At 55.8% G+C, this 26,347-nt stretch overlaps 3 protein-coding genes across 3 annotated transcripts in view; 2 read left to right on the top strand and 1 right to left on the bottom strand.

Moving 5' to 3' along the window:
- PDGFRB (platelet derived growth factor receptor beta) overlaps positions 1 to 2,666 on the bottom strand; it is a 32,051-nt gene extending 29,385 nt beyond the window's left edge. Inside the window, exon 1 of the mRNA XM_005483657.4 lies at positions 2,154 to 2,666. The gene's annotated coding sequence lies outside the window, so the exon portion shown is untranslated. The remainder of the gene's footprint in view (positions 1 to 2,153) is intronic.
- Positions 2,667 to 9,654: 6,988 nt separating this feature from the next.
- On the top strand, positions 9,655 to 22,118 carry CDX1 (caudal type homeobox 1). The gene is made up of 3 exons (XM_005483658.2): positions 9,655 to 10,081; positions 21,464 to 21,609; positions 21,822 to 22,118. Exons 1-3 carry the CDS (start codon positions 9,655 to 9,657, stop codon positions 22,026 to 22,028), a joined length of 780 nt encoding a protein of 259 aa, XP_005483715.1. The 3' UTR covers positions 22,029 to 22,118.
- NDST1 (N-deacetylase and N-sulfotransferase 1) overlaps positions 9,829 to 26,347 on the top strand; it is a 157,978-nt gene continuing 141,459 nt past the window's right edge. The window contains exon 1 of the mRNA XM_074551907.1: positions 9,829 to 9,840. The gene's annotated coding sequence lies outside the window, so the exon portion shown is untranslated. The remainder of the gene's footprint in view (positions 9,841 to 26,347) is intronic.

Here is a 26,347-nt window from a genome sequence, read left to right as displayed (position 1 = left end):
CTAAAAGCTCTTTTCCCTCTGTGATAACTTCTCCTGTGCATGAAGACTGTGTGTCACCTTCGCACAACACCCAGTGACCAACGAGCCACAGCAACCCCTCTCCCAGCCCTTAGCAGCTTCTTCTGGACTTCTCATCATCCTCACTGCTGTCCCTGAGCCCATCCACTCCATGTCTGTCCTTGCTGAAGCACCTGGAGCTGGGGAGGAGCTGCTCCCTCTTGCCTCCCCGTCTCTCTGAGCTGCCTCCAGCCATGCATCTTCCAGCACATCCCTCAGGAACAGCTTGGCTTTCCTGGCACCCTGCTGCAGCCTGGTTTGTGTCCCCTACAGCCACTCTGGCTGGTTCTGGGCTCTGCTGGAGCTCCTGGGATCCTCCCACACTGCCATGCACACCCAGCTTGGTGTCACCCCAGGGTGAGAATGTGTGCTCAGCCACCAACCAGGTGGTTCACGCAGGGATTGCAGAGGACCAAGCCCAGGCCAGAGCCCTGCAGCACACCACAAGATGTGCCCAGGACTGGACCATGAGCCATGGCTAACTTCTCCCAGCCTGCACTACTGCAGCTGGCCATGCTTGCTGCACACTGACCATGGCACCCCACACTGCCAGTCCTGGGCAGGGGTGCAAGGGGGGATCCAGGGACAGGGAGTTGGGTGGCTGTTGTCTCCTGGCCTGCTCTGCCTCCGTGCTCCTGAGCTGGAGGAAGGGACAGCAGCTTTAGGAAGAGAGAAGAGCCCTGTGCATGCTGCAGTTGGGTTGCTGTGACTTGGTACTTGCCTCAAACACTGATCCCTCCTGATGCACTGACTGATTCAGGGGTGTTTCCTGGGCTCAGGGACACTGCCCAGGGCTGGTGGCTGCCACAACAGCCAGAGCACACCCAAGCTTGGGTGACATCCCTGTCAAGGAGTGACTCCAAGCCTCATGTCAGGGCTGCCAACCAGGGTAGCTGCCTGGCAGCTCCCCCCGCAAGCCAGCCTGGCCACGTCCTTGACACCAGATCACAGTGACCACATGAATCTCACTCCTTCCCAAGAGCATGGGAGAACAAGTATCTTGTCCTGCAGGGTACTTAGGGGAAAATGACCTCTCAGCCACCCCTCCATGCCCTCTGGGAAGCACTGGGTCTCAACATTGCTAATCCTTGTCATCAATGGGAGACCTGAAAAGATTTGGGAATGCCAAGCCTCTGCCAGCACAGGGTTTGCACACCAGACCAACTACTTTAAGCTATTTGCCCATGCTTTAGCATAAACCCCATTTGCTCTGGGACCAGGATGGAGAAGCACAACATCCCTGTCCACAACAAATCTTGTTTGCATGACTCCCAGTTGGCAGGTGAGTGCAGGAGCTGGATGCTCTGAGCCCACTGTGAGCACCAAAGCCCTGCAGGTCATGCTCACCCCTGTCCCTAGGCAGTCAGAGCCTCACTCCTGTTGGAGGCCCTCAGCTCTTGTGCTTTCAGGACAGCAAAGTAATTGCCCGTATCCCTGCCTAGTAGGGTTTTACCAAGCTCTGCCCTCTCCAGTGCACAGCATTCCCAGGGACAGACCCTGGGCAGGGCTGGCAGATGTCCCTCCCCATAGCCCACAACAGAGGTGACAGGGTCCCTGGAGCAGCCTGCAGTCAGGGATGGCCATGGGTGTGTCTGGCCAGGCTGGCAGTGGGGTGACACTGCTCTGCACTCACACTCTGGAGGATATCTCACTGGCATGGCGAGCAGCCTCTTCCCCGTGCACCCTCCAGCCCTCCCACCAGCCAGGGCAAGCCCCTGATCCAGGGAGAAGCAGAGATCACCTGGGCCCCACTCCTGCTGCAGTGAGGTCCCTGCTCCCTGTCCCACAGCCACAGCATCCCCCTGCTCCTCTCAGCTGTCCCAATCCAGGACCCAGTGAGAGTTAATGCCATGTTCTTTCCCATGGGATGCCGCAGAATTCAGCTGTTTCCCAGCACACACCATCTCCCCAGAGCCTGGTGGGTGTTTTGGGCTGCCAGCCCCTTGGAGGGAAGCAAAGCCCCTTCCCAGCAGCCGGGCTGGCTCAGGGACAGGAGGACAGGCTCCTTCGGGGCTGTACCAGCTCCAGCACGGCGTGTCCCATCTGGGGAGGCAGAGAAGGCGAGTCAGCCCCGGGTGGGCGACACGAGAGCTTACCTTGAGCAGGGTCCCTCCAGCCGAGTGCTGCACGTCCCAAGGGAAGGCTCCAAAATTCCTCCTTCTCCTCCTCCAAACTCTCTCTATCTGCTGCCTGCTGAGGCTGTCCCTGCCCTCCCAGCCTGCCCAGCTGGCAAGGCTTCTCCACTTAAAGGCGAAAGAGAGGGAAAGAAAGAAATGAAGTGGAAGGGAGGAGGGGAGTGAAAAAAAAAAATAAAATAAAATCAAAAGGAGAGGCAAGGCTGTGCCAAGGCTGGGCTGCAGCCAAGCCCCTGCTCTGCTGCTCTAGTGCATCTCACAGCGCCCTGAGCAGCCCCCGGCCCAGCTGGGAGGGGGCTCTGCCTGCTCGGAGCCGGGGCCGAGGATGTGCACGCGTGTGTGCGTGCGTGTATAAATAAAAGAGACCTCGGGAGGAGGAGAAGGGGGGAGGCTGCTTCGCCAATGAGGAGCGGAGCTCCTCCGACTTCCTCCCTCCACCCTCTGTGGGGACCCTTTGCGGAGCGCAACTCGCGATTAACGCCCGCCGGACGAGGGTGATGGGTGAAAAAAAAAAAAAAAAGTTAAAAGGCGGAGAAGCCAAAGTGGCTGCAAGGAGAGGGGTGCTGTGCTGCAGGCTGCGATGGGGCGAGCGCTGAGGGCCCGGCTAAGAAGGAACAAAAGGAGCCCGGAGCAGCCCGACTATCGCCTCCTTAAACCGCAGGGAAGGAGCTGCTCTCTCCCTGTGTCTGCTTTCAATTCTGGCCTTTTCCCCTGTTTTCTTTTTCTTTTATTTTCTTTCTCTTTTTTTCCCCTCAAGCCCCCCCTCCCGTTTTCTTTTTTTTTTTTTTTTTCCCTTTCTCAGGATATGAGGGGATGTTTAGAAAATCCACTGCCCACGCCAGCAGCTGACTCATGTTTTTATTAAAGAAGGCCTGCAGTGAACTGACTCCGTGTGCTCCCCCAGATCCTCCCTGTGCTGGGCTCTGCTGACCCTGCAGCTCCTGGGCCCTGACCCCGACTGGCCACTGCCCCTTGTGGGCCACCAACACACCCTTGCAACTCTTCTTCTTTTTTGGAAAGGGGGATAAAAGGTCTTCTGCAACTGATGCTGCAGCAGAGGGTGGGTTTGGCTGGGGATTTGGGGCTGTTGGGCAGAGAGCTGGAGAGGTGGCAGGAGTGATCACCTCAGCCATGCCATCATCTCAGATGTCCTACACCCCTACTGCCCTGGGGGGATGGAATCCAGGTGATGAACCAGCTATAAATCCTCCCAGCATCTTAAAAAGTTCAAATCAAGTTTCTGAGAAACTTTCAGTAGGCAGAACATTATCATGTGTTCAGACGGGATTTTTTTTTCAATTTGTTTTAGCACTGTAACAAGGGACAGGATGAAAACTGCCCTTTGATCCATCAGCTTTTGCCACCATTTTCATCTTTTGGATGCTAAAGGGTGGTCAGGCATTGGAACAGGCTGCAAAGGGAAGTGGTGGAATCACCATCCCTGGAACTGTTAAAAAAGATGTGGCATTGGGGACATGGTTTAGTGGTGAAGATGGCAGTGGTGGGTTGGAATCTATGATCTTACAGACCTTAACCATTCTCTGTTTCTCTCTGATCCAAACAAGAAATAGTGCAAAACTGCACTGGCTATCCTGAAAATATACCTGCCCATCTTTCTTTAATTTTCCTTTTTAAGAATTAAAAAGCCCTCTCCATAATGACAACACTGCTGAAATCTGTGTTTCTGCCTTTTTTGCAAGGCAGACTCATTCCCTCCTGCCAAGCTAGTAAATGCCTACACAATTCCACAGGGAATGATTCCCTGGCTGGGCCAGCCCAAGAGATTTGCTGCTTATCTCACATTATCTCCATGTTTTCTTTGTATCTATGGAAAACCAGAGGGGAGGTGCTCATTCTGTGCAGCTGTGGAGGCTGAGGAGAGCCAGGCTGCAGCACCCAGGTTATCCCTGTGTGCCACTCATGGCACGGGGCTGGAGTGCCACCTCTGTGCCTGGCAGCAGGACAGCTGCAGGAGGGATGCAGGCCTGGCTTGGATGGATTCCCCCAGCTCCAGACCTGGTGGTGGCCCTGTGTCAGTGGCCCTGTCACCCCCCTGTGCAGAAATGGAGCCAGTGAGCCTGAGAGCAGCTCGTGTGGGGAGCAGGAGGCAGAGGGGACATGCTGTGCACATGGCTCTTCCCAGGGCTTCTCCCAAGGGACAAAAAGGATCCATGGATGGGGACCTAAGGGCTGCTGGGAATTGTTCAGCAGAGTAATTTCCTGGCAGTGTCCCTGCTCTGAGGACGTGACTGCTCCAGGCAGAGTGGGAAAGGGAGAAACCCCCTGGTGCAATCCTGCTGGGCCCCTTGCACTGGGGATGGGCTACCTGGGATGAGCAGGGGGTGGAAAAGCTGACGCAGACCATGCTTGAGGGCAGAGCATCCTGAGCATGAAGTGGGACATATTTCCCCTTCTGTCCTTTGCAAACAGATGGCCCCAATACCCACTCCAGCCTGGGACCAGGAAGAATCTGACAAACAAAACCTCCCAGTCTGCAAAGGGCAGGATTCATTGTTTGGGGATGCTGAGACAGCCCTGGGGAGCCCAAAGCATCCCGGCAAGCACACGTCAGCGCACTCTGAGCATCCCCAGGGAGCAGCCACAGCCGCACACTTTGTTTAGGAACAGCACGCTGGGGTTATGGCAGCTCCTGGGAAAGGCCAGCTCAGAGGAAGCACCAAAGCCAGAGGAACTCGTCTGTGCAAGTGTGTGGGTGGAGGGCAGCAGCTCTGCTGCTTTGGCCTCATCAGCCCTTCACTGCTCACCTCTATTTTTGGTGCTTCGTGGTGCTGCAGGACCCAGTGGTCCCCCTGGGGCTGGGACAGCTGTGGTGTGGGATGCCAGACCCCTCTCAGCTGAGATTTCCAGCTTCAGTGAGTATTGTTAAGTGATAATGGGGGCTTGGGGTCATGTAGTGCAGCATCTCTGGTAGGGAAACCAGCCACTGAGACAGGACATTCCAGGGTCTGCTCTGGCATCATGTGGATCAAAGCAGCTCTCCAGACTCCTGCCCCATCCCAGGCAGAGCTGGGACCCAGAGAAAAGCCCACATCCCAATCCTGGTATAAAGGAGAGAGACCAGGTACCCAAGACAATGGTGGAAACCATTGTTGGAGCCAGCAGCAGGTACCGTGCACCAGCTGGTGACAGGCAGGTACAGGAGCAGCAGATGTTGGCCTACCCCACTTCTCTGAAGGTTTGATGAGGGCCAGATTAGCTCCAGCTTCAGTTTTTCAGAGGCTCTATCAATTCCAAGTCAGCCCAGGAATTCCAGCATTGCTCTGAAGTGGTGTCAAGCCGCAGACCACAAGAGAGGAGTGGTGGGTGCCAGGGAGCACAGCCTCACATCTGGGCAGCACATCTGGCATGGCAGCTGCCAGCACATGCTCCTGGCTGCATCCAGCTCCTGCAGGGAGCTGCACTGGGGATTCATCCAGAATCTCTAAAGCTGTGCCCTGGTGTTCAGAGGAGCCTGTACGCTGTGTGTGTGGTCCTGCTGGGACTGGGTGGGTGACACCAATGCCCAGGGAGGAAGGGGAGGCAGACTTTGGGCTTCTTCCAAAGTGAGTGTACGCCCATAACATGATGGGGAGCATCCTGGGGACTATCCTGCAGCATTCCCTACCACTGGGAACATTCCTGCAGCACTGGAAACCCTGGCTATGGACACCACAGGGTGCCAGTGGTGCCAGGAAGTAACTCTGTGCTGTACACATGGATGGTGCTGTGTCCTTATGGGGCTGGCCCCTTCCCTACACTCCTGGGGCACTTGGGGGAGGCAGCAGCCAGAGGACGATGTTATCCCGCTGCCTTTCCCCACCTCGGGGCCATTCCGACCCCGTCCCACGCACTCCTCCTCACCCCCAGCACGAACCTTGGTATGAAATGTGCTCGGCAGAGCCCCGGGAGGCAGCGGCAGCTCCTGGGTGAATACTAATAGCGGTGCCTCCGCTCGCCCCAGACTTTCCCACACATCTGCAGCCACTTAACGTGGGAATCGTTAACCCTCTGCTTACCCCGTGCCCGAAACACAGCCAAGGAGGGAAAGCAGGGTGCTCCCCACCAGAGCAGGGGGAATCACACCCCCAACCCACTGAGAGCAGGGCCCACACGGGCTGGGGAGTGATGAGGGCTGCCAGCAGTGTCCCTGTCCCCAGTGCCCTCTTCAGAGCACTCAGTTTGTGGCATTTGCATTGGCCAAGAAAGCTGATCCAGATCCCAAAGAGGATCACTGGATGGGGAGAGGGGAGCTGTGTGGCAGCAGTGCTGGCACATCCACTACCAGGCTATCCTGGTTCCTCTCCCTGGGGACCAGCTCTGCAGACCCTCCTCAGCATGGGGACACAAGTGACAGCACAGGGGCAGTTCAGGCATCTGGGGAGAACCAAAGGCCACACACGAGTCTGCAGTGGGGCTGAGGGAGATGAGGCAGGGGTTGTCCTCTGTGAGAGGGTTGCACTGATGTCTCCATTGCCAGAAAGGAGGGGTCACTCTTGGGGCATTCAGGAGCTAGGGAATGACTGAAAGGTCCTGGCTGGACTGGGATGGGAGTGGGGCCATGCAGGTCTGGGATATGCTGGTCTGAAGCTGCAGATTTGCCTTTGAGAGCAATAGGAGCTGGAGTATTGAATAGCAGCAGGAGGGGAGGTGGTGGAGGAAAAGGCTGTGGGAGAAAAGTGGACCAAGGAGAGACATCTGCTTGGCTCTCTGTGGGCATCTCCCACTCCTGCAGAAACCGTGGTGGGGTTCAGAGCAAGCTGGGGGACAAGGCAGGACTTGGTTTCCCATACTGAGTGCCACCTCCAAGGGAGCAGGAGCTGATGGGATGGTGTCCCTGCTCCATCTGGGACAGCTGCGTGCAGCCTGGCCCCAGGGACCTCCCGGCCCTCCTCCTTCCAGGAGATGGCATCACTCGATCACGGATAGCAGCGCCGAGCCCCAGGGAGCAGCCAGGGAGCCCTGACTGCTCTCCCTCTCCACTTCACCTGCCTGGTTTCTACCAGGAACACCCGGTCTGCAGGACTAGGGGTGGTCCCCAGGTTGGGTGCATTTCTGGGGGTCTCTAGGATGGATGGAGGGGGTACTGCCACCTGCTCCCACCCAGCTGGGGACCCCCAGGGGCTCTGTCAGTTCCTCATCTGCTCTCCCATGGGACCCCAGTGCAGGTGGCACCCCGAGGCACTGAGGGTCCCCCTCAGCCCCCTTCAGCCCCAGCTGAGCAGCTGAGATGCTCCTTGGGGAGCCCACGAAGGGCTCCTCATCCAGCTCCTCCCCAGCATGAACTTCACCACCAGTGGTAAATGGGTCAAAGACAGGAAGAAGAGGGAAGTTACTGTTGGTGGATCTTTATGGCCTAATTGTCCTCCCCTTTGCCCACACTGAGGGAGGTCATGCCCAGCTGTCAGTGGGCACCTGGCCATGCTGTGCCCTGCCCAACCTGCTCCCCTGGGGAGGATGCAGATGTGGGTTGTTGCCCCAGACCCCTGAGCCCCCCATGCCCAGCAGCTGCCTGAGCCTTTGGCATTGGCCCCACAGACTGGGAAAAGGCAAGGGGGGCCTGGGCTCCCTGTCCCTGCCTTTAGGAGACAGCCAGGGGCAGGAAGAATCCCAGTCCCCAAAACTCAGCCATCCCTGGGGTGGGACCCAAGAGCCACCTGTGCTCCTCTGTGCTTCCCACCATCTGCTCAGGGGGAATTTTCTTCTTTTTTTCCCCCACTTCCTGAGCATCTTTGCTGATGGGAGGAAGAGGAGGGGTAGGGTGGCCTTGACTCTCTAGTTTGCACAGAGCCATGGCTGTCCTGAGATCTTGGGGAAAATCCGGGATAGATGGGGTTATATGGCACATCAAGCAATGTGAGCTGAATGCTGAGCTAAGATCATCACTGGGTGGGACGGTCATGACAGCCACCTTTGTCACGAGGGAGGGACCTGGGACAAGGCTGAGCAAGGGGTTGGGGACCCTGGGATGCTGCAAAGTGCTCACCTCTCCTGGTGCCTCCAGCCACGCCAGGTTTGGGGAGGCAGAACCCAAATGATGCCAGCTCTGGGGGTGATTTGCCATTGCTGGGTGTTTACCCTTCTCTGTCCTCATAAACCAGACCCCTCACCTCCTCTACCTTTATCCCCTCCATCTCATCCTGGCACCCACCCTTACAGGAAGTGGATGTAGCACAGGGGAATATGTGCACCCAGTTTCAGGTAGAACTGGGGCTAGACCAATGGGATAAGGTTCTTGGGACTGACACAGAGAGGAAGAGGCAAAACACACTCTTGAAACCTCTGTAGACTCTGCTTCTGACTGAGGAGAAAAAAACAGCCTGTAAATGACAGCTGTGGCTGCAGTGGTGGCCAGTGCAGCTGGAGTGTGACACTGGCAGGGAGGGGGACAGCAGCGGGGCCGAGGGTCCTGGCTGCCGAGGTTCCTGTGGTGAGGGTTTCTGGACAGTGTGTCACCCAAGGGTCTCTGGGGTGCAGGTGGGTCTGGCCTGACAGGTGACGAGTGGGTGATCTCTGCTTGGGTGTTTGTGGCTGGCACCTCCCACCTTGCAGGCAGACAGAGCTTCACAGGTGTCCCCTTTCTGCTTGATTTTCCCTATCAGCAGCATATGGGTATGGTTTTGCTTTCTTAGGAGAGAAAGCAGGTGGGCAGCTCCTCTTGCTGCAAAGAGGAGCTCTGCAGGGCCGCGAGCCCCTTGGAGATGTGTCAGCCCAGGTACTCCCAGCAGTGGCCAGGGTGTCCATTCTCCCTGCACACAGAGTCTGCCCATCTGTCCTGCTCCCTGAGTCTGGGCTGAGCTTTGCTCTCAGGATTGGAGGGGTGGCTTGCCCTGAGGTGAAGGAAATGCAGACCCAGACCCTCCACCAGCCCCTCTTTTCCAAAGAGAGAGATGCTGCTGCTGGGCACAGGAAATTTTCATTCAGAGCAAGAACTTGGTGTCCTCCAATGTAGGGACAGGGCAGGTGACACGAGCCAGCTTGTCCCCTCGTGCAGCCAGCTTTTAATCCCAAGGCATCCTGTTCCTGGGGTATGGATGGTGGTGGGGTCCCTTGGGGCCTCCTTATGAGACTCTTGTGGCACTCTAAAGCCCCCAAAGCTATCTACTAGAGAGGACTGCGTCCTGTGGCATGGGCACGGTTGTGGGGTGGTGACAGAGGGGCTGGGGGATCCTCCGGGGTCACTCCCTACCTCATCCTCCTTGCAGCCCGAGTGGGAAGCTTGAACTCGTCCCCCTCACCCGCTGGGGTTTCTGCACTTTGAAATGCAAACCTGCCTTTCAATGCAAATGCTGCGAGAGGTTGGGCCCAATAAAAGCCCGTGGGCAGGGAGGTGCCTGGCCCCAGGACAGCTCCCCAAGGCGCCCAGGTGAGCGCTGCCGAAGGAGGGGCGGCCGCCTCCCGCCGAACCCGGGCGGCCGCACAGCGGCTCGGCGGCGCAGCATGAGCGCGGGGCCGGCCCGCGAAGATGTACGTGGGATATCTTGTGGATAAGGACACCAACATGTATCCCAGCCCCGTCCGGCACCCCGGCCTCAACCTCAACCCCCAGAACTACGTGCCGGGCCCGCCGCAGTACTCGGACTTCGCCAGCTACCACCATGTGCCGGGCATTAACAGCGAGCTGCACCACGGGCAGCCCGCGGCGGCCTGGGCCTCGCCCTACACCCCTGCCAAGGAGGACTGGCATTCCTACGGCACCGCCGCGGCCCCTTCCACCGCCAGCCCCGGCCAGTTCGGATTCAGCCCCCCAGATTTTAATCCCATTCAGCCTCCGGGCTCTGGACTCCTGCCCCCACCCATCAGCAGCTCGGTGCCTCAGCTGTCCCCCAATGGCCAGAGACGCACCCCGTACGAGTGGATGAGGCGCAGCATTCCCAGCACCAGCAACAACGGTAAGGAAAGCCCGGCCCGGCACCGTGCCCAGGGCAGGGGATCCCTCTGGGTCCTGCGGGGCTGGATCCTGCTCTATGGGGACTGCCAGAGGGACAGCGAGCTTGGCCTGCCCTTGGCACTACACACAGTCCGCAAGGAGCAGGGAGCTCTGAGGCGGCAGGGGCTGAGGATGGACAGGGAGGGTGCTGTCCTTCCACACTGCAGCTGGGTTTTCATGGCTGGAAAGTAATTTTCGCCAACTGGTGCCATTGCCTGTGGCCACTGGGTAGGATGGGCAGAGCCAGAGACCCCCAGAACCCTGGGTAGTGTTGGATTGGGGGGTCTCAAAAGTGAAAGGGTGAGAGCGGGGGGCTGTGGTTGTACATGGAAGTGTGAGCTGGCTGTGTGTGATGGGTGTGCAAGGGAGTGTGAGAGGCTGTGTATGGTGGGTGTCCAAGGGAGTGTAAGCTGGCCGTGTGAGAGGCTGTGTGTGGTGGGTGTGCAAGGTGCTCAAAGCTCTGAGTGTGTGCAGGGAAGGAGCTGTGTGTATGTCCTTGCTCTGTGTGTGTGAGAGGTGGATTCAGTGTAGTGCTGCCGGCTCTGTGTGAGTGTGCAGGGCACCATGAGCAGGCAGTGCCCCTAGGTGTGTCTGAGGGAGGTGACACTACTCAGTGTGTGTGTGCAGGGTGCTGTGAGGATGGTGCATGGTGTGTGTTCCGGGGCACTGTGTGTGTTCTGGGGACAGTGCCACATGGAGGGTGGCTGTGGCTGCTGCAGGTGCACGGGGCAGAGGGTGCCCAGCCCTGCAGGAAAGGTTCCTGTGATTACCTCTGGCTGGGCACAGAGTGGTCATGCTGTCCCCAGGGTCCTGTCCCCGCTGAACTCCTGACCTGGGGGGAAGCGTCTGGGTGACCCCAGCCCCCTCCCTGCCCTGCTGCCCACTTCAAAGGCGGTGGGCAGGTCCCCCTTGGGGCCAGCCCAAATTGACAAGGACTTCTCTTTGTCATGGAGATGGTGGCCGGCTCCTTTGGCAGTGAGGTGAGGTGCGGGCCCTTTGTCCTGACCTACCCTCACCCTTTCATCTTCCCAGCCTGGACCCTTCCCAGCAGGACCCATGGGGCTTGCCTGAACCTGCCACCCCTCTCCCTCTGCTGTGCTGGCCATGAGCTCCTCAGAGCACTGCTGGGGCCAGCTCATTGCAGGAGTGGTTGTGGGCATCTCTCACAAGGGCAAGTTTGCTTTGAGTTACTGCTGCCCCAGATCCCTGGAATCAGGGCCTGGGCTCCCTGTTTGCAAAGTGCCTCCAGTTTTTGGCTTGTTTTTGGCTCTGCATTATTCTCAGAGGCCAAGGACCATCTAAGGGCCTTCTGCAGAGGTGCCTGGGGTCTTACAGAGTGGAAAATACCCACTCATATTCCCAGAATCTGTGTGGCAGGGATGGGGACCGGTGTGCAGTGGAGCAGGCAGAACATCCAGATAAATGGAAAAAAACCCAGCCCCAGTCTGGAAAGAGGAGGGAGAGGCAGGCTGGTATTTCCTGTCCCATTTTAAGCACTGAATGTAACCATTTAGGAAAAATGCTTCCCCCAGATGCGGGGATGGAGACCCACAGGCATGCCAGGGCTGAGGGCTTCCCTCTGCCCAGGGTGGAAAGGGAAATGTGATGTGCAGCCCTCCCCTGCAGCAGGAACATTGTCACTTCTGCAGGTTTTGTAGGTCTGAACATCTTGGTTTCTGAGAAGAGAGGTGGGAGGGAAAATGAATGGGGAAGGAAAGCCATCAGTACACCTCTCCTCTGGATCAAGGCCATGGGTTTACACCCAGCAGTGGGGCCAAGATAAAGCAGGAGCTTGAAAGTGCCTCTGATTGAGTTAGACAACAATTGAGCTGATTGAATTCTGGAAAAATATCATTAGTTGCTTAGTTTGTATCTCTTAGATCAAATACATACAAAGGAACAAATAAGCCAGCCTTGTTCCTCTCACACACAGAGGAGCTGCCCCAGCCCCACCACAGAAATACAGGGGTGAAAGGATCTTTCTTGGGGTGCTTTCCTTTGCATTGGATGCCCTTTTCTAAGCTCCTTTTCTAAGTCACCCACAGACTGAGGACCTGTCCTTGCACCTCTGCTGGGTCCAAGCCCAATGCTGCTGCAGGGTTTGGTGGTGGTGGGATCATGAGCTGGGAGATGGTGGGATGCAGTTGGTGCTTTCCAGTGCTGCCCTTTAAATAAAAGTCTTCATTAAGCTTGAAAGAGAGTAGGGCAGAGATGGGTTTGACATAGATAAGGGTGAAGTTCTTAGATGAATCATTTTATTGAAATCAATGAACTGGACTTTGATCAGTATGGATTGATAAACTCCTCATCTCACCACAGTGGGAATAGGAAATGAATACATGGAGGTTTTTTTTTGCTATAAATATCAACAGTTTCATTGTGAATGCTATAAATCATAATACTTCAGAGGCTTGTAAATTAATGTTCCCTTTCTGTCTTGGCTCCTATGAACAGCTTCTGGCCATAGTTTGAAAGCTTTTGGGGAAGAGCTGTGTGGTAGCAAAATAAAATGTTGTGCAGGGAATATGAGTGTGTCAGGCACTTCTGCAAATATGATCCACAGCTTGAGAAAAATCAATGAGAAATCTCCCAGTGACTCACTGCAGAGTCAGGCTTTACAGGGGGGTGATTTTCTGTACCTGTTGCTACATTCATGCTGCAGCTGAGCTGAGATAACCCAGCAGCAGCAGAAGGGATTAAACCCCAGTCACCAGGAATTGGGAGTTACAGGGAACTGAGCTGGGAGATGTCCTCAGGCCTCATTTCTCTCTCCCATGTCACCTCCTTTTCTGCTCATAAAATCTTCACTAGCAGCATGTCAGAGCAGCGTGCTTCCTCCTTATTCACAATTATTTGCAAACTTCCCTGTGAATTGCACCCAGGGTTTATAAAAAGCTCAGGAAGGTGGCTGGAAGTGGAGCTGGCTGAACTTTGAAATTCACCCTCTGCTTGTTAGTCATGCAAATCCCCAGATACTGCCTCAGGTCTGTCTTTTAGGTCACTAATTGAGCAGGGGCTGCAGTGCTAAATATTGCAAGTGAAAGTGCAATTGGAGAATCCCTTGCAGAGGCAAATGTGCTCAGGGCTTTGTGTGGTACCAATGCCCATGGTGCCCACACAGGTTTTGGGGTGATGGAGAGCAAGCAGTGACGCTTTGAGCATGTGGTGATTTGCTGGGTGTGCAGTTTCCCATCTCAGTTTTATTATTTCTAGGTCAGTTTTCCAGCTCTGTTTATTTTCCTAGTGGGGCCCATGAACACTGGGGGAAAGAGTTCAACTCCCAGTAATGAGACAGAAACGTTTCCCCTGGGCTGCTGGGGTTCATGCTGTGCTTGGCATGTTGTGGGATGATGGTGCTGGCTGGAGGACAGTGCACTTCCCTGGTCAGTCCCTGCATGGGGAGCCTCTCTTTAGGCCATGCTCATTCCCTGTGAGACCCTCTCCTTTACGGGGTGAGAGGAGCCACACATCCTCTCTGTACATATTTAATGTCTCAGTGATGAGGAGGGAGGAAATGCTGCATAAATTCTTGCCGAATGGACTCTGCCAAAGCTCCCCCATCTCTGCTCTGGGCTGGAAAAATGGGCACTTGAGACATCAGGGTTGAGGCAGGGCCCATGTTGGAGTCTGAGGGCCCCTCCAAGGAGCCCAGCAATGCTCCAACACCCAGAGTAGCTCTCTCCATGGCAGTTCACACACACTCGGGGTGTGTGTCAGGCCCCATCAGTCTTCTCCCTTTGAATTATTAACCCACAACCTGCTCCTGGCCCCAGCTAGGGTTTGTTGACTGCTTAGCCTGCTGGCCAAGGTACAGGCATCTCAAACTTTCCTAGAATTGACTTTCCTTGAACAAAAAGGGCTTCCCTGGTGCACTGGCAGTACCTACGTGATGGGCTTGGCTGGCTAATACCCCGGGATTAGCAGAGAGACACTTTAAACCTCTGGCCAATGACAGATGTTTCCTATAGGGGACCTTTCAAGGACACCCTCTCCAGTCCTGTTAGCTTTGTGATCCCTTGGATAAGGGGCTGCATCCTTCCCCCTCCCTGCCCCATGGCAAGGATGGGCCAAACCCTGTGGGGCTGCAAAGGGGGAGAGGAACCCTGGTGTCCATATGGGACCCCCAGTGCCTTGCTGTCCTGCTCTTCCTGCTGCAGATGAGCCACATGCAGCCAGGAGGGAGGCTGGGATGAGCTGGATCAGGCTGGAGTGAGGTGAGGTGAGGTTGTGGATGGGGCTGTGCTCAGCCCACGTGTGCCAGCAGCCCGTGTGCCACCCAGAGCTGCTCTGCTCTTTGACCCAGCTCAGGAGCCAGCCTGGCACTCAGCTCGGCCTCATAAAACATGGCAACAACTGAAGGAATTTGCCAGTTGCCAAAAGAAAGGATCCAGTCACTGCAGGGCTGGGAAAGACTTGCCCCAACGCCCAGCTTCATGCTGCCGCCCCTGGGGATGAAGGGTTTCTGGTTGTGCTGTCCATGTCCAGGAACATGGGGGTGTGATGGGGAATCACCAGCTCACTGCAAACACCAGGCATTGCTCTTCATCTCCTTGGGGTTTGCACATCCTGGGAGGAGGATGGGGCTTGCAGGAGGGGTGTCCTCACCAGTGGGTGTGGATGTGGGTGCAGCTCTCTCCCTGTCCCACCGTGCTGGCTGTGCAAAGCCCAGCCAGGGCCAGGCTGTGCTCCTGTGCACTGGTTTGCACTCTCCAAATCCAGCTCTTTGACCCGGTGTTTCTGCCTTTTCCTGGAAGCAGGGCTGCCCTGCCTGACTGTGCCGTGCACCAAGCTCTGCCTCGAGCTCTGCTACAACCCCTGGGCATGCATTCCCACACACTCACACTTAGAGCAAAGCTTTATTGGGAGCACAGAGCTTGATCCTCAGTGAGCAGGAGAGCAGAAAGCTGTTTGGCAAGTGAAATGTTTCCAGTGCTCACCATTCCCAGCTGAACCAGGTTTTATTGCTACCTGGTGCACATGGGAGAATTGCAGTTTGCTCTGAGGCCTTTGGCACCAGGAAGAAATATTCAGGTTGTGTGAGGTGAACCACCATGGAGAGAGCTACTCTGAGTGTTGGAGCATTGCTGGGCTCCTTGGAGGGGCCTTCAGACCCCAAGATGGGCCCTGCCTCAACCCTGATGTCTCAAGTGCCCATTTTTCCAACCTAGAGTAGAGATGGGTGAGCTTTGGCAGAGTCCATTCGGTGAGGATTTGTGCAGCATTCCCTCCCTCCTCATCACTGAGACATTAAATATGTACAGAGAGGATGTGTGGTTCCTCTCACCCAGTTTTTGACACCCTGCAGTTGTCTCAATGCAGTGCATTCTGGCAGGGGAGGGATGTCAGGCAGGGATCTCGGGGAGGATTGTCCTACAGAGGGGGTGGTTTCTCCCTGGCCGGGATGAAACAAGCCACATGGCTCTGCTCCTTCCCGGGGCTGGCCGGCCCATCCATCACTGCTCTGCTTCCTGCGGCACAGGAAAAATAGCTGGGGATGTTGAAGTATGCAAGGCAAGGGGAAGGCTTGTGAAAACCGTGAGCTGCTGGTTCCCAGCACTCAGGGAGTGTGAGGGGCTCGGGTTTATCCCCCCCTCCAGGCCACAGAGGAGCGTGGGTGTTTTGGAGAGGCAGCTGGAGGGGGAGGAAGGGGAAAAAATGTGTGGGGAGGGGGTGAACAGGGAGGGCATCAGGGGCTCAGCCCTTGCCGCCACCAGGGCAGGCTTTGGGGTTCCCGTTTTTGGGGGTTCAGGGATGGTGGAATGAGCTGGGCTGTGTGTGCCCAGCCTCAGCACAGCTCTGTGCAGCACAGCTCCCATCAGCGCTGCTCGGCAGAGGGAGCATCGGCCCCTCTGCACGCAGGCAGCTGGAGCACATCTGGCTGCCAGATGGGGGTGGCTCCAGCCAGCCTGGAAGGTCCTGAGCTCCAGGAGCCGACCTCAGCCCTTTCCTGGGCCTGGGGTTTCTGTCATGGGGCATTTCCCTGCTGGCTGTCCTCAGTTTTGTGGGGTTGTGAAGAGGATTTCCCCCCATGGAGCTGCAGAGGACTGGGGATTCAGCTACCCAGGGAATCTCATAGCTCTGACACTGGGACTGTGTGCCTCAGTTTCTCCAGCTGTTGCATCACCTAAGCTCTGTTTGGGATGAGAGAAGTTTTCCTTGATCCTTTCCCTGGGTAGAAATGCCAGATCCTGACAGAGCACTGATTCCTCTGGGATGGGAGGATTTTATCCTCTTTGCAAGTAGATGCTGCTCATTCAGAATGGAGCAACTTTATCATGGAGTGGACAGCCTTGTGTCCTGTTTGCTGCACTTTACCTCTGGTATGGACCAGTTCTTTCCCAGGTGCTTCATGGTGACAGAACTTTTACACCTGATGCTTCTCAGCATTATAATATTGCAATGCCATCAGACAGTGTGGCAGCAGGCCCCCAGTGCAGACAAATGGGCAGACAAGGCTGGACAGATGAAGCCAATTGAGGCCAGAGCCACAGCCAGGAAGATGGGATCAGGCAGGCTCTGGGGTCAGTCAGGATGGATCAGGCAGGCTCTGGGATCAGGCAGGATGGCTCTGGGAGCACAAGGAGCCAGCACAGAGCAAGGCATGACAGCTGCTGAGGCAGCCTGGCAGCAATGCCTCCATGCCCCTGCCAGCACCTCCTCTGCAGAGCAACATCCACTGTGTCCCCAGGCCTTGGAGATCTCTGCTGTGGGGTGCCAGCTGTTGCTACTGTGGGTTCTCATCTCAGAGGATCCAGCCAGTGGGTTGGGGCTGCCATACCCCAGCTTCCCTGACCAGAGCCCTGAGGGCTGTACAGCAGCTTCCCACAGAGCCAGAGTTCGTGGTTGTGGTAATTTTGAGCTGCTTTGACCTGTGAAATTGAGACTTTTCTAAAAGTGCTGCAGTTTATGCTCCTGGCTGCTGGCAGCTGTGCTGCTCCTGCTGTGCCTCTGAGAAATGTGTCCCACAGCTGGGGATCCTCCCTTTGGAGCTGGGCTGATCCCCTCACAGCATGCCAGCTTCTGCTGCACCTCCACACACCGTGCCACTGCCACCCCACAGTCTCTTCCCCCCCCAGTTTGAACCAGCCCCTTCCCAGCTGTTCTTAGAGCTGCTCAGCACCAGTCACAGTGCCCATATTCTCAGTCTGTCAGGGTTTGGGGCACAGTTTTTTACTCAAAGCCATCCTTTGGGCAGGCCAGGACTGGGGATGGTGAAATATCCCCTTCCTGGCAGCCTCCACTATGGCTATGAGGGCAGAGAGCTTGGGATGGTGGGCACAGGATCCACTTTGCTTTTCCCTTCCCCTGCCAGGCTCCTGATGCTGAGCCCTGGCATCCCTGTCCTGGGGCAGGGCTGCTGTGGGCAGTGACTGCAGGCTGGGGTCAGGGCTCCATCCCCCGTGGGTGTGTGTGCACACTGGGGAGTGTGTCCCTTGGGCTTTGCAGAGCACATTAAAGCTATTCCCTTATCTAATCATGGCTCAGGTGAGTGCTATTTGGGTTACTCATTAACAGGGCTAACGATGCCCTCTCCCCACGCTGTCATTGGCCCTGCCTTGATCCCAAAGCCCAAACCATTCCCACTGACCCCATGGATGGCTCCATTTGCCTGTCCCAGCAGTTCCTTTGCCTGGTCTTTCAGGGACAAGAGGCTGTAAATGCACAGCAGGGTCGGAAGGGGCTAACAACTGTGCTAAGAGACATCACTGGCACCCCCTCTGCACCCCATGCATGCTCCCTCCTGGGGCAGCAGCCCCAGCTCCAGGTTATCCCAGCCATGGGACAACCTGTTTCAGCCCTGCCAGGCTTGGCTGGAAATGCAGGAGCAGTTCCATCCCTCTGTTTGGCTCCATCCCTCTGTTTGGCCACAGGCACGAGGGCTCCCCGTGAGGAACCAGATTGGCTTGTCCCGAATTTCCTCTTTCTTTTCACAGAGCCATAAAAAGTCTCCAGGAGAGAGTTAAGTGTAACCCAGCATTCATATTCAAGGTAGTTGAATTATTCATTGTCAATAGTATTTCTTGCAAATCCTTTTCTTTTCCTTGTGAATCACCCACAGCACATCCCTGAATTCAGCAAACATCCGAAAACAGCAATTAGTGGAGGTGAATAACTTTCCATCTCTAGCTTGGTCGTCAGCCCCCTGTTTTGAGTTTTTTCTACCTGATACTGAGCAGAAAGTGATGATATTGATCTGATATTGAACCTGGTGCCCAGCTCACCCCGTGATGGCTCTGCCAGCCCTGAGGCAAAGCCCAGCCTCCATCCAGGATGAGGGATGAAGAAGGAATAACAAAGAACAGGCTGTGATGGATCTATTTACAGCTGCAGCAGGAAATAATAATTCCTACTGAAATTCATGGCATATGTGATATTCACAAACCGCCTTATTTCTTTAGTCTTTAATTTATTTTTTTTTACTCTATCTGTCAACTCCTTCACTTTCCAGGTGTTCCTTTTTTCCAAACAGTGGTATTCAAATAAAAACATTGCGAGTAAGACCATTTTAAAGTTATTATCTCTTTAGAGAGGCTTTTGCTTTCAAATGAAAAAAAAAAAAAAAAAGATAAATCTATGAGAAAGAAAAATCTTGCAGGAGCCCCTGAGCCTGGAGCAACCAGAGGGAGCCCAGTTTCTCACAGAGCTGCTAAACCTCACATAAATCTCCACCAGAGCATCTGGTTTATTCTGTGACTTCTTGGGAATTGCTGTGTTTGCAGATTCAGCACAGGCCCCCCCTGGGCTGGGCTGCAGGAGTTCTTTTGATGCTGGGGAACCCGGTGAGAGGGAGCAGTGACCCCCAGGATGGGCAGGGGCTCTGTGGGAGGGTGAGGGGAGGGTGGGATCCTGCGTGGGCTGGGTGCCCCCAGCATCACTCCAGCCCAGCAGGACTCCCAGGGGCAGTTTTGCTTGGAGCTGTCACAGCTGATGTGTGCCAGGCAGGAGACAAGAGCCTGGCAAAGCTGCCATCACCCCTTGCACATGGAATATCTGCATTTCAGCCCTGTCACTCAGACACTCGACTAGCACCTTGCTCAATCAAATTAACCTTTTTTAGCCTTTTTAAACCCACAGAGTCACCCTGTGTGGTATGCACAGGTTTGACCTGATGGTGGTGAGGAGGGATTAGGTGTTTGCTTTCTGATCAGCCCTGGGATGAACTGAGCTCCCCACTCTGAAACATTCGCTGAATTCATCACATCCCTCAAATATGAGTTAGTGGCTGAAGTCCTGCCCTGGTGCTGGAAATCTGGTTCTGTTCCTGGTCATGTTGCAGCCTTGCTGGGCTCCTTCTCTCTTCCATGGATCACTGGAGAACTTCAGTGCTTCCTGGGGACTGTGCTGGGACCCTCAGCCGTCACCCCCTCACACTGTGCTGAGCCTGTGCCAGCAGCACCAGGAGCAATGGCAGGAGGACACAGACAGTAGCACACAAGGAAATTTGGGGCTAAATTGAACTCAGTGACTGCTGCTTGTGTGCCTGGGAGGGCCAGCATTCAGTCCCAGCAGGCTGAGATGCCTTCCATGCCCATCCCTGCTGGCTCCCACTCATGCTTCCACTCTTGGTTTGCTCAGTGGTCAATGCCATGAGCTGGATTCTTGTGGCTCTTGCTTATTCAGTAGAAATCCAGCTGCTTTCTTCCATCCCATGGGATGCTGCAAGGGAGCCCCTCTCCCACCTGCAGTATTCTGTGGCCATGGGTCATCCTGCCTTGAACTCTTTCACATTCAGGTTTCAGCATAAGAAGTGGCTTAGGAATGTCTCCATCTCCTTGCAGTGGGAGAGCAGGAGAGAATGTCTGTCAAAAATAAAACTGAGCTGGCAGAGAAACGGATATGCAGCCTGGAGGTTGGAATTTGCTCTGTAGATGTTCTCTGATGTCTCATTAGAGTGTCTAGAGGCCAGTTTTCCTTTGCACTACCTAAACTCCTGCTTCCACTCAGATGGTGTCAGAATATAATTGTACTGCTGGGACTGCCCAGTGTCCAACTGATTTGGCCTAAATGGGTGGATGTGCAAAGGACTCATTAGGGAGAACAGATGAGCAGGATGGCAGGCACAAAGATCCCATTTCCTGGCAGAGCCAGGCTGCAAGCAAGGTTATGTAGGTTGCTGGGCTAGAAATCCCTTTCTGCACATCTGCAGCAGTGGTGTGCCGTATCTTGTCCATGTTGATACACCCAGGGCAGCCCCAGGGAAATCCATGGAGCTGTTCTGAGTTTGCTCCCACTCCTTCCCACAGCAGCACTACTCTCAGCATCAGAAATTCAGAAGAAGATGGGCAAACACATCTGCCAGGCAAACAAATGTCTAGGCATCATCCCTCTCGGTTCCCTGGAACAGGATTTTGTCATTTTGGGTGGAGAAGCAAATATCCACAGCTGTGTTTATTCCCTGCCTATGGGTTCTTCTGCAGAGGAAAACACCAGGAATTTGTCAGCAAACTGCCAGGCCTGGGTGTCCTCCCTCAGAGTGCCACCTGCCCCCACAGCCCAGGCAGAGTTCCACAGCTCACCCTGCGTGCCTGTGGAATCACAAAGGAACTTAGGAGGAGACAGCTGGGCTACCTTTGACTGTATTTTTGTGCTAGAAAGCAGCAGGTGCTGTTTGCAGACCTGTGGGATGTGCATCTGTGTGCACAGACATGTGGATCCTGATGGCCCCAAGCTCTGTCCGTAGCTGGGGGACCAAGGAGAGATTCAGGCTGGCTTCGGCCCAACATCTCTGGTACATGGAGCCAGTCCTCAAGAGTGCTTAGGCATCATGTGGGCTCTCTCCAGTGCATCTTGAAAGACTGTACCTAAAGCACTGCCCTCTGTCTTAGCTCAGTACAGGGAGAAGGAGAGTGACCCTCAGGGTGGCAGAGAAATGTGGTTCTTGCAGGGTTTTCTGTCCTTCCCCTCTTTTGATCATGCATGTTCAAGTGGTGGCACCTTGGTTTGGTCCTTCCTAGAAAAGGAGCTGGGCTTTCCTTAGCCCTGCCAGGCAGCCTGTCCTCAGCTCACCACAGGACCTGCAGCTCTGCTCCTCTCAGAGACCATGCATCATGACACGGGATTTATAGTCCATCTTGTGGGGTACCTCTGAACCCCTCCTGTGCTTTACTGCAAGCAATTCCACCAAAGCCCAGGTACTTCCCAACAAGAAGAAACACTCTGGTGCAAAACAGGAAGGATGTTAAAGCCAGTAGGAGCCTCCCGACTCTCCCACTTGTCCCCAGGGCATTGCCATGAGCTCTCTATAGGTTGTGTGTCTCCTCCATGCCCTCGGGGATGCTCCTTCCATTCCACTGCTCCCCTTCTTCCCCTGCTGGCTCACCCCCTGCTCTGCTCTCTCTGCCAGGCAAGACCAGGACAAAAGACAAGTACCGGGTGGTGTACACGGACCACCAGCGCCTGGAGCTGGAGAAGGAGTTCCACTACAGCCGCTACATCACCATCCGCCGCAAGGCCGAGCTGGCCGCGGCGCTAGGGCTCACCGAGCGCCAGGTCAGTGCTCAGCACCCCACACACCCAGCCTGGTGGACATGGGGTGGGCAAGGGCCAGGGCTGTAGCCCGAGCAGTCAGAGGAAGCCTCACCTTGCTCCACAGACATCCTTTCCAAGCTTTGGGATGCCCTCCCTGCCCCATGGGGACTGGAGGTTGTCATCCTTGCCTGAGTCCATCCTCGTCTCCTCATTGCCATCTTTCCTTTCTGCAGGTGAAAATCTGGTTTCAGAACCGGAGGGCGAAGGAGAGGAAGGTGAACAAGAAGAAGCTGCAGCAGCAGAGCCAGCCCACCAGCACCACCACACCAACCCCACCAGCTGTCAGCACCCTGGGACCCATTGGAGGCCTCTGCAGCAGCAATGCCCCCAACCTCGTCTCCTCATCTCCACTGACGATCAAGGAAGAATTCATGCCTTAACCCTCTCCACCAGCTACAGACCCCAAGAGAAAAGCACTATGCAGCAGAGCCCTGCCAGCCCACGTGCTCTGAAGGGTGACAGCCCCTTCCCAAAGACACGACTGTCCCTGGCTGAACCGATGGGGCAGACAGCAAGGCTGGGCCAGGTGGCACTGGGCCTTCCCAAGGGACTGGTGGGCTCTCCACTGTGTAAAGGCATTGGTTAGGTACTGCTCTCCCATAGGAACCACACACTGGTTTGGTCTCTGGTCTGTGTAGCAAGGTGCTGATGTCAGCAGAAGGAAGGGGATGATAGTGGATGAGGGCTTTCCTGTGGTGCTCCAGGTGCTTCCTTTGGTGTTCCTGGCAATCCAGCTGCCTGGTGCTTCTGGGCAGTTTGAACAAGACTGAAATAGGAAAAAGACCTGGCTGGACTCAAGACAAAATTAATTTCTGCTGAGCTGGTCTCCTAGGAAGCGAGGTGAGGGGACAGAGCAAGCTGACCTCTGGGAACCATGCAAGAACCTCAGCTGTGGGAGGTGACTTGGGAGCCCTTCAAACCATGGTGATGGTGGCAAGCTGGAGCACATGCTTGACAAGAGCAATCCTGAACATCCCCACCATGGTCCCCAGTGCCCAGCCCTGCATCCCAGCCCTGCCCCTGCAGCCACCCTGAGCCATGTGAAGACATCTCCAGCAGCCCTGGTTCCCTGGCTGTGCCATGGCAAGGTGGCACTGCAGCCATACTCCACCTGGAGCACAGGGAGGGGGTAGAAGGGAGAATTTGGGGCATACCACCCTGTTGAGCCCTTCCATGGGGAAAGGAAGGAGAACAGAAGGTTTGCCATTGGGACAGGGTCCAAGAACCGGCCCCAGGCTGTCCAGAAGGGCCAATCCTGGGAGAGTTTTTGGTGCTGCTGCTAGGCAGGCAGGGGCCTCCTCAGGCATGCAAGAAATGACTGGCATGTGCCCTAGTGTGAGGGGATAGAGAGGTGGTTTTCAGAAAGACAGAGAAGCATTTATTTTCCTATTTTCTTTAAAATTCAGATTACAGGACTACAGATTTTGTCCTCCCTGTCTCTCCCTGCTCCTCCATGCACTGCACTCCCTCTCACTCACTGTATTCCCTAGGCCAGTTAGCTAAACCCCATCCATTTCTACTGGTGAACTGCAGCTGAGAAGTCTCTTTATCCTGTGGAGTCTTGACCATTGTATAGGCCAAGGTTAATGTACAGCCCAGTTTCAACAAACTCAAAGGCCAGTGGGGCACAGCTGGGGCACAGCTGGGGCACAGGAGGGTCTGTAGCTCCTTCTCAGGCTGCACCACGTGCTCCTCAACTGTGGTTCCAAAGACCAAGAGGGGATGAGGGAGCATGAGCCTTGCATGGTGGCTTGTGTGGTGTTTCTCAGCATTTTCTCTCCAAGCTCTGGCAGGATGGAGCAGCAGACATGTGCCTGCCGCCTGAAGACCACCCAGTCGAACCCTGACATCCCAGCTGACACTGCTGGTGCCTCACTTCCCTTGGCCACACTCTCCACTGCCAGCCTCCACCATTCCCAGAACACAAAGTCCACAGGTGTGCTGTGGCTTCTACAAGTGGGTCCCAGTTATCCCACTGTGTGCACTGCTCTGCTCCAGCCCTCAAAGGCTTTGGGTCTCCCTCCTGCCAGTGACACTTCCCACAGCCACTGTTACCAGGTGTGCTCGGTGATGAGGACAAATGTGTGCATCAACTCAGGACTTCAGCTCAGTTTTTGTGTATATAAGACAGAACTGGTTTTCCTTTTTATTTTTAGGCATGGGTGAAAATAAAGCCAAGCAGGGATCCTGTGTGACACAGGTTTGTTGCTATCATTCCTGCCCGTGGTGCTGAGGCAGGGGAGGATGCTGGCTTTGGGGTCACACCGGGCACAGCCAGGGTGGGGAGGGTGTTCTGGGGCAGCAGCCTTGTCCCTGTAGCACATGGTGTGCCTGTCCCACAGGGACATTGCTGGCAGTGGCATGGCTCATATCATGGCATGGGACAGGCACTGCCATGTCTCATTCCCGTAGCACCAAGACACGATGGCTGCAGACTCACAGCACTGCAGACAGAGTGGAGAGGTGAGGCCATTAGGGCTGGCAGAGGCCAAAGAACAAGGCCAGCTGCCCACGGATGTGGCCGCCTCCCGTTGGCGCCTCCTGGTCTCTAATCTCATTTTATGGCTGTCGATGGGCTGAATATCCTCCTTGTCCAAGATGAATAAACAGAGAATGAGGATGTGAGATAGTGCCTGGGACAGCTGGCATTGGTGCCCGACACTCTCCCCTCTCCATCCCATCAGTGTTCCCCTCCTCTAGCAGAACACTGAGCCAGCAGCTGCCCTGGAATCCCTGCCCCAAATGGCTCCTCCAGCCCCAAAACTCTTACCAGTGCCAAGGGTTGCATGGGGTGTGTTGAGGTGCCAGGGCAGGACAGCTGGCTGTGGAAGGACAACTGAGGCAGGATAAAGTCCTCGTGGGTGGAGGAGATGGAGGAGTGGGAACAGGATGAGGTGGCATTGCTGAGAGAGGGACAGAGCAAAGTGTTTGTTCATGCAATTGCAACAGAGGCTGCACCTACTGCTGCACCCTGGTGACCCTGCATGGTGCCAGGCTGCCCATGGCACAGGAGAAACATCTCATGCACCCCTGCAAGGAAACATGGGGAATCAGGAACTAAAACAGGCAGGGGGATGCAAATGCAATGGAGCTGGTGCCATATAGGAAAGGGATGAGACTGAATCAGCCACCTGCCTGAAGAGCTGGGCTGGACTGGGGAAACCGGAGCTGCTCCTGAGTGCAGACTCCAGCATGGTTCCCATGGTGGGGGCTGGCTCTTCCACACTCATCCTCCCTCCTTGGGCTTTGCCTGCCTTTAATGTCCAATTTTGCCATTTCCACATGGAGACCAGCAGTGGGGTCCTGCCCTGGCAGGGGATGGAGTGATGGCAGCACTGGGCATCACTGTGGTCTGCAAGGGGCAGCCTGCAGACAGCAGTGGGGAGGGGAACAGGGTCCTGGTGGGGGTGAGATGTGCATTTCCCAAACTCACCTGCAGTGCTGGGTGGCCTGCAGGGAGGTGAGGGGCTGGGACAGAAGGAAGATGCTCCACTGCCTGCCCAGAGAGGCTGCGGGTGCTGTTGACAAGATGAAATTCCAACTGATACCCTAATCTGGCGCCTGCCTGTTTGCACAGCAGGGTAAAAGTCCAGGGAGCTGTGGGCTGTGCCCTTGGGTCCCTGCCACCCGTGTGTGCACAGGGAGCCGGCGCGGGCGGGAAGAGGCAATAAATGCACCCACACACCCAGGCACCCCTTCCCCCTACACACACACACGCCCCTTGGCCGGGTGACGAAATGCATCTGCTCTGCTCCCCTCCCATGTCCTCCCTGCGCCCTGCATCTGCCGTTTGGGCAGGGATGGGTGAGCCCTGCAGGGCCCTCCCTGTGCCAGGAAAGGGGCTGGCGGACACTGTGTCCCCACCAGCTTTGGAACCTTTGGTTCAAACCTCCTGGACACGTGTCACCTTGGCGGTTTCAGCCCTGGCAGGTGACAAACACCTGGTTCTGGCACTTGCAGCAGCTGCCTCCCGAGTCACGTGTCCCACATGGAGCCTGGCCCTTATGGGAACAGCCAGCCCTCATAGTCAGGGGACCCTGGGGGCTGTCCCCTACAAGTCCCCACAGCGTCTCCCTGCTTCTCCCTCTACACTTTCCATCAGCTCCCACTGCCCAGCTTTACCCCTCCTTGGAGAAATCTTGAAGCCATCATCAAAATGAAGGCCTGCAGAGCAGGTGGCCGAGCAGAGCCGTGCTGCAGCAGCCTGCAGCATGGCACAGTCCCAGCAGTGACTAACCAGAGCACCACTGCCTTCCCCATGGATGCAGCACAGAGCTGGGCACGCTCCCCTCCTGTGCCAGCCGCCTGCTCACCCCTTCCCACCCGGATCTGTGGGGGCTGCCCAGGCTGGGGGGGCAAGGGTGTTTCCCCAGCCTGAGTTCTGCCCTCTCCTTGCCCTCACAAAGAGCAGGCAGTGCCAGTGGCTGTCAGGGCTGCCCTGGGGTGGAGGATGTGTGCTGTGCTTTGCCCATGGGAAGGGAAAGGTTTACTTGGTGTCCCAGGGGTGGCTCAGAGGTGGAGAAAATAAAACTTGCTAGGAAATGCTTGCAAGCCCTGTGTGTGCTGTCTAGTCCCAGCCCCTTGGGGACCAGGGCATGGGGAGAGTTGTGCACACCCTTGTGCTCTCCTGGGGATTTTGGGATCCCTAGATTACTGTGCTCCTTCTGGTTGTTTCTGCCTCTGCTGTGTGCAGCTCCAT

The sequence above is a fragment of the Zonotrichia albicollis genome, chromosome 15 (genome assembly GCF_047830755.1).
Source record: "Zonotrichia albicollis isolate bZonAlb1 chromosome 15, bZonAlb1.hap1, whole genome shotgun sequence".
NCBI lineage: Eukaryota > Metazoa > Chordata > Aves > Passeriformes > Passerellidae > Zonotrichia > Zonotrichia albicollis.
This window is presented reverse-complemented; position numbering and strand designations above follow the sequence as displayed.

Coding starts and splice junctions, on each gene's coding strand:
- CDX1 (XM_005483658.2), top strand. CDS start 9,655: ATGTACGTGGGATATCTTGTGGATAAGGACACCAACATGTATCCCAGC. Junction 10,082..21,463: donor TCCCAGCACCAGCAACAACG/GTAAGGAAAGCC, acceptor TCTCTCTGCCAG/GCAAGACCAGGACAAAAGAC. Junction 21,610..21,821: donor TAGGGCTCACCGAGCGCCAG/GTCAGTGCTCAG, acceptor TCCTTTCTGCAG/GTGAAAATCTGGTTTCAGAA.